Below are 7,323 nucleotides of genomic sequence, written 5' to 3'. Positions count from 1 at the left end.
AAAGTCTAAGAAAACCCAACCCTGAGCCTAAACGGTCAGCTGGCCAGTCTAGATCGGGTTCACACCGAGCTGAAAACCTGCCCGATCGGGCTTGGGGACATGTCTAATGCCTAGTATGCTTTCGCATGAAAATGCAACTTATGGGAGGCACACGACTATGTTGCACTTCTGTCGTGAAACGCATAGTATTGAATATTGACATTAGATTATGTTTGTCTCATGTTCGTGGTGCACTTTTATTGTTTTACTGTTGTGACATGCCTTGGGCCTACTTGGTTCAATGCCATCCCTAAATCTGATATGTTATAATAGAAATATTGTGTTCATGGTCAATTATCAACTATCGTCTTTTTTAAAAAGGAAAATTTCGAAAAGCACAAGGGTTGCAATAGTTCATATTGTCACTGGAAAGAGAAAATATTGTTGGCTTATCAAATGTTAGTTACTTTTAAGTTCTAACAGTTTTGAAATAATATAATTGTCAATAAAGGTGGACATCGAACAGTCTAACTGACCCAACCCTGAACCTCCCTGCAAGAAAAAGGTCCAAACTAGATCACAAAATGATCGAGCTTGAACCAGTCTGGGACGATACAACCAAACGTGTTCACATGGGCCAAATTGATTTGAGGAAACCGACCCAGCATTATCCTTGAACTGCACTCAATCTTGCATGAATCGTATTCAACCTTAAACGATTCATTAAACAGGCCGAGAAAATAAATAAAATTTGTCATCATCGACCCATATATATAAAACAATAGTATATATGGATGCCATCCAGAAATCAAAACACATAGTCATTTACGCAAAAAGAAAACAACTGAACCGGTAGGTAGAACCTTGACCAAGTTACCCGGTTTAGGTTTGAGAAAACCCAACTCCGAACTTGAAGTGAATCAGACTGATTATCTAATCCATCCAATTCAGACATGTTGAGCTGAACAACTCTAGCCTACAAACCGATCTAGATAACGCCTAACCCGGCACATGGTTAGTTGTGAGCATAGGTACTGAAATACCTTCCTCTCGTACTTCTATCTCTCAATTTTATCTTTTGCCATGGATTATCCTAATAAAAATTAAAAAATATGTGATGCATAGCATATGTTTCATGTGATTGATTAGCTATGATATTTTAAATGCTGCTGCATTTATATGTCAAAAGTTAAAACTCTTCAATAGATATCAAACCTGATAAACACGTCATAAGTTAGGTGCACTCAGACCTCAATTGTGTGATTGAAGTTTGAACTTTAAAGTGTAATCAATTATGTCCTATTCAGAAAGAAGACAGACCAACACACATTCCTAGTGGAGAAGATGACACTAAATTTACGGCAACAAGAGAATTTAAGCGTCTTTTTCGTGTTTGGTAATCATGACAGCATTACATATTGATGTTCAAATGCAAGACACGTAGCCTCGTCGAGGAAAGAGGATAGAGAATCAAAACCCCACTAACTAAGGGCCCGCACGAATGTTTTTTTCAATTTTTTTTTTTTAAAAAACTAAAAAAAAAAAACAGAAACAGAAACAGAACAAGCGATTTTCACTTTTTAGTTACCAGTTTCAAAATCATCATGTTTGTAATAAGTTCGACTAACTTTGAACACAAAAAAACAAAAAAACTGAAAATTACAGTGATACCACACGAGCCCCAAGGTTTTCGTCATCTGTTTTAGCACATATAGTCATTTACCCTAATCTGAATCTTTTCTCAGGGAGGATGGCTGTATAAAATCAGCTTGCATTTTACAAAGAACCAAATAACAGTCTATACACCCTGGTCATTGAACCTGAGCTTCACGAACAATACAGAGTTCCAATACAAAACTATGGAATCAATCTTCATACAACTGAGCATTTAGTAACGATACTTGGTTGAGTAGTCTTTAGGTGAGATCACGAGCCCTCGCCCCTTCCTTGCCCCACGATAGACGGTCTCAACAATGTCAATAAACTCCTGCTTGCTCTTGAGAGCCCAATTGATCTTGTTGTTGTTACCAGTACCAAGATCTATCATTATGTGCTTGTTTCTGAAAAAGAACATGACAGTGCATGGATCATATAGCTCATACATTGTGTTGAAATCAGGCACCTCTGTTATGTCCACTGTGTAAATCACTGCAAAATTCTTTATTGTCTCAGCCACAGCAGCCAGCACTTCATCCATCTGAAACAAGCAAAAGGTGCTAAAGGTGAGTGAGTAAATAAACAAAAAGCTCCAACAACAAGGAGACAGAAAACATGCAACAACATCAGAAGCTTGTGAGACAACCCTGGAAAAGTACACTGAAATTTGATGAAAACACAAATAAAAGAGCCCACCTTCTGTGACATATCAATCGTTCCACTTTCTCAGGAAATAGTCAAGAAGGCCACTGAAAAGAAAAACAACAGCATGATGTAAAGGGGACCGATTGAAGATGAGAAGTATTTTCTCCAAAAATATCATATGGCATAGACGTTCAGATACAATGTGGGTGTTTAATTCTCACACCTGATTATATAGAAGGATTTTTCAGGGTCATGTCAAGTACTTTAAAATTAGAGAATGCCAGAACGAAGACAAATACTAGATACCTTAAGAATTGATGTGTTAACATACATTAAAAAAATTACAAAAGAAGGCAACAAGAAAATAACAAAGATTAGACAGACAATTGAACCTCGTGCAGATACAGTTTACCCACATATCATGAAGTATTATCTGTAAAACTTTCCAGGATTTACATATAGTCAGTAAAGTTGTTATTCTTATAATTTTAATCGAGAAATATAATAATGTATGATTCCATTTTACCAAAAGTGAAAGTTCTTCTAAAGTGAACAACCTTCTTTTACTGCGGATGCCATCCAAGAGGAGGCCAAGAAGGAGCTGGGAGCCATCCTAGACGTTCCTGGGCGAGTGCAGGAGGTTGATTATATAGCCAACCCACCTCTTGAGAACTGTAATTAAAAGCACACACAACCATGACCCAGACTGAGTTGGCTGAGCGTCCATGTCATGAGCCTTTCTCTAGCCTCGGGTAGGGCAGTATGGATAGGAGAAGTTCAACCACTCATTCAATAAAAAATTATTGAAATCAAAATTTAAGAATCAGTCATATGTACCAAGCGCAAAGTACAAAAGGACTGCCAAAGTCAAGTATAAAAGTCAATGGATGGTCATATAAATCAATTACTTCGCAGGCAAGATAGCAACCCATCATTGACCCATTTGCAAATCCTTTACAACAAGTCCAACATTATAGTTAGCTCAGCCATGAGCTCAAACAAAGTAGAGAGGAGGCATTAGTGAACTGTAATCATAGAAACTAGGAATAATCTGCACAATTACACGTCTGCAACTACTGACTGTATTAAGATGTACCACCGTGAATCCGAAAAAAATCTTATCAAGATGACACACTAGCTGGTTCAGAGTTCTGTATGATACAACATCACAGTAAGCTAAGGCATGAGCTGTAGCAAGGCAGTGACAGGGCCGTTACTCATAGCAAGTTCCGAGTCCCTATGCTTTGGCTTTAGCCTACACTGAAGGGCAGTATCAATTTATCTATCATCACTCAAGGTGACTGGCTTCGCACGTGAATACGGGATTGCAGATAAGCAAACAGTGAGGGGCTGACAGCTTGCTAAAAGAAAGTAACCAGTAAAAATGTGAACATTAAGCAGCCCAGGTGTTTTGCTTCCCTTCTTAAGTAACTGTGAGTTGGATTGACGTAACAGCCTTAAGAGCTTCTCTCAGTATGGCGCCGATCCAAACCAATCCCCTACAACCGTGGGACTTAGGAAAATCGAAATTTCTCATAGCCTATTATACATTTCATCAAAGTTTTTGCCACTTATCGACAAGGGAGGATTAGTTAGAGCTGGTAGGGGTCCGTCCCCTGATAATTTTTTTTGGCATATTAGATTTATTACATATGTAGTATTACATATATTTAAAAAACTTGTAGCATAATAGATATGAATTCAACTTTTAATATAACGTCTAGGCGATCGAAACTTGGCTCTCTTAAGTTTTTGGTCCAAGATCCGCCATTACGGCTATCCATAAAAATGTATTAGAATTTAGAAAGGACCGTCTCTTCAATTTTCAAAATCTAAAACAGCACAGCCAAAAGGAAAATAAGTGTAAAACTAAGACAATTCGTCAACACATACAAAAACTGAAAACACACATCCTCGTAGTGTATAATAGCTATGTTATTTGAACTCTTCATTTCACCTCAACCATGAAAAGTTTTGGAAACTTGACACTTCATTTCAATCCAAAATTATATACATTTTTCATAAAGATTGAAGAGTCGAACACTTGGACATGTATGTATGACGTACCCTATCCAATACAAGTGTCGAGTACCCAAGTCAGAGTAACATAACATAAAGCCTGTTCACATGATCACATCCAACTAGCCAAACCACAACTCCTCATATGCTACTCACTCGCAAACTTGACCATAAGACATACATCGTCTGATTAGACTCCCTTTGGTTGGATGTAAAATTTTTACTATGTAAAATGATTTTTTATGTAAAACGTTTTACTACGGAAAATTCAATTACAAAGCTAATTTTCTGAAGCTGGGATAAAGTAAAATGGAAGGAGAATGGAGAGGATGGATAAGAATAGAGTAAAAAGTTGCTAAGGAGAAGGGAGGAAAATACGTTTTCCTTTTTTTTTAAAGGAAGATAATTTTTACCTATATAAGAACTCTCTTCGCTCTAATGGAAAACTAGTTTTACGTCCCTTACCAAACAACGAAAAATGAGAGAAAAAGGAAAACTCATTTTCATAGAAAACATTTTACACCCTATCAACAATTCAACATAGCTTTAAAGCTATCATAAAAGCCCGTTTAAAAAAACCAGAAAGTATCTTTGTAAATTCTGCCTTTCTTAATTCTCCAAACTTTATGTTTAAGACAACAAACTCATCCATATCTGTCATAGCAATCTAATCGAACATACACTACCAAATTTGATACAAAATCACAAACAAATGGACAATTCGATCGATTAGATTTTTTTTATCCATATGAGCCACGAAGGTCGTACATTGTAAAAAAAGAAGAGGAATTCAAACTTATAACCTATCATTCGCAACATCTCAATCTTAACTACCAGATCAAAACATGATTGGTACAATTCAATTAGATTAAGAATAAGCAAATACAAATACAATATGATCGAATCACATTACAGGGCAGCATATTTTATGTAAAATTATTGTGAGTGAATAAAATTTGGAAATACATTAGAAAAAACTAAAGTGATGAAAATAGAAAGGTAGTATACCTGCATGCAAGTGTCATCCCAATCATGGCCAAAACGGATGATAACAACACGTTGTTCTTCGGAAAGAATGGCCTGATCAACAGCCCATCCTGAGTGCAAGTGTGGCAGCAGGTACGACATTTTTTTCTCTCTAACCTTACAGATTATGGAAAATTAGATGCATCTGGAATTCAGGAGCTTCCCTTTTTATCTGTTGCTTCCTGAGTGTTTGCCAGAAAACTCTAGAAGTAGTATCACTTTTTTTTTCTAGTTGGATCATTTTTCTGCTACCCGATGCCCGATTTGACGGTTTCATCGTACTCCAAAAAAAAAAAAAAAAAAAAAACTCGTGTAGTCGTGTTAGACTGTTACGGGGCGTTTGGTAGGAGGGATTGGGAGTTTGGGATTAGAAGATGGGATTGGGAATGGGAGTTAGAAGGTGGGAATTCATTAAATATATCTCAATCTCTTGTTTGGTATGTTACTGGAATTAAGTAGGGAATATATTGCTAAATTACAAATTTACCCATTTTAATGAAGGTTAGCAAAAGAAGAGCAAGCAATATTAATGAAGTATATTTTAATGAAGGGTAAATTTGTCTTTTAACATAACCAAAAATAATCCCCTCCCTAATACTTGCCCCCATGTCTTATTTTGGTGAGATAAGAGGGGTTTTAATCTCATTCCCCTTCACATGGGAATTTAGATATCTCCTCAAACAAACATGGAATATCTACCCATAGGGATATAATATCTCATTCCCACCCCCTAATCACCTAAACAAACACCCCATTAGTGGTATAAGACAAGGGATAGTTCTATCAAAAATTATCTATTAAAAGAGACGGTCTAATTTTAATATAAAAGTAGACCTAGTTATTAAATGAATTAGATTAGTCATCGAAAAAAATTAACCTAGTCAGTATTGAGCTGATTCTTTTTCCTCAGTTTATTCTCATTTCAGTTCAATTCGATTGTAATCAATTCAATTCAGTTTCATAATTTATTTATTTGCATTACTATTAGTTATAACTTAATTCACTTCAGTTGCAATAAGTTCATTTCAGTTGTTTTATGCCGAATGAAATAGGTAGAAACTCGACTGAACAGGGAGAAACTGAAATTTTAAGAGTAACTAAATTGAAACTGAACTAAAATGTATTGAAATGAAGCCAATAAAAAAGGACCTAAGTAGTCATTTTCTTCTTTACAAAAAAAAATGGTCCAATTTAAAAGAAACAAAAAGATTGTAATAAACTGAAGGATGGTAAAGACATTATTTTTTTTTCTTCCATTGAGTTTTGCAACTTATAACAAATATTATATTTATACTACAAAATATAATATTACAAGTCAAATGTATATAAACTCTATAGTATGTAGTTTTGGAAAAAAATATAACCAAGTATTAAATGCTTGGACATTCATCTTTGACTCATAACATAATAAACTTTTCTTAAGAATCATGGACTTATGACCTACTTGATTTTTTTGGATGCACTTACTAATTGATCGATAGTGGTTTATAAATAATCAAATTTTAGTATAAGTATGTACGATGCATGTGTTATATATAAATACGTGGATTGTTAATATAAAGTAATGTGTTTAAGTCATGCAATGCAATGAACATTCATGTCATCCTATAGTCCCTTTCATTTCACAAATTTCTACTCAATTGTTTTATAGTGCGTTTCACAAATTACTCACTTATCTTTTTCTAATTTAGGACATGAGATTGAGGTCTATCATATTATCTTACTTTCGTACTGCAAATTTCTTGATTTAAACTCTTCTTGGAATGAATCAAAATATGATAAAATTTTATTACTATAAAAGGATAAAACTTATTTTGATACACGTTTGCTATTTGATTACTTGCATATTTTGGTGGTTTTTTTTTTTTGATTTTTTTTAGTAAAGAGTATTACTCCCTCCATTTTTATTTAATTGCTACATTTTTCATATATGGGTGTTTTTTTAATTGATACATTGTTTAACCTTTTCTTATTCGGGGGATACTTGACCCACCATAA

At 34.9% G+C, this 7,323-nt stretch overlaps 1 protein-coding gene across 3 annotated transcripts; it reads right to left on the bottom strand.

The window, feature by feature from the left end:
• Positions 1–1,624: 1,624 nt before the first annotated feature.
• Positions 1,625–5,565, bottom strand: LOC104895744 (thioredoxin-like protein YLS8). Of its 3 annotated transcripts, none has more exons than XM_019250181.3 (3): positions 5,308–5,449; positions 2,332–2,384; positions 1,625–2,176 (listed from the first exon to the last, which is right to left on the bottom strand). In XM_019250181.3, exons 2-3 carry the CDS (start codon positions 2,341–2,343, stop codon positions 1,868–1,870), a joined length of 321 nt encoding a protein of 106 aa, XP_019105726.1. In that variant the 5' UTR covers positions 2,344–2,384; positions 5,308–5,449; the 3' UTR covers positions 1,625–1,867. The 3 variants fall into 3 exon arrangements, with proteins under 3 accessions (XP_019105726.1, XP_057251933.1, XP_010680626.1); XM_057395950.1 differs by lacking the exon at positions 5,308–5,449 and adding an exon at positions 2,838–5,262; XM_010682324.4 differs by lacking the exon at positions 2,332–2,384 and having other exon boundaries at positions 5,308–5,565.
• Between the last annotated feature and the right edge of the window lie 1,758 nt (positions 5,566–7,323).

Source organism: Beta vulgaris, chromosome 6, assembly GCF_026745355.1.
Source record: "Beta vulgaris subsp. vulgaris cultivar EL10 chromosome 6, EL10.2, whole genome shotgun sequence".
Lineage (NCBI taxonomy): Eukaryota > Viridiplantae > Streptophyta > Magnoliopsida > Caryophyllales > Amaranthaceae > Beta > Beta vulgaris.
The sequence above is the reverse complement of the archived record's forward strand: the minus strand, read 5'-3'. Positions and strand labels throughout refer to the sequence as shown.

Coding starts and splice junctions, on each gene's coding strand:
- LOC104895744 (XM_010682324.4), bottom strand. CDS start 5,427: ATGTCGTACCTGCTGCCACACTTGCACTCAGGATGGGCTGTTGATCAG. Junction 2,177..5,307: donor GGGATGACACTTGCATGCAG/GTATACTACCTT, acceptor TGCTTGTTTCAG/ATGGATGAAGTGCTGGCTGC.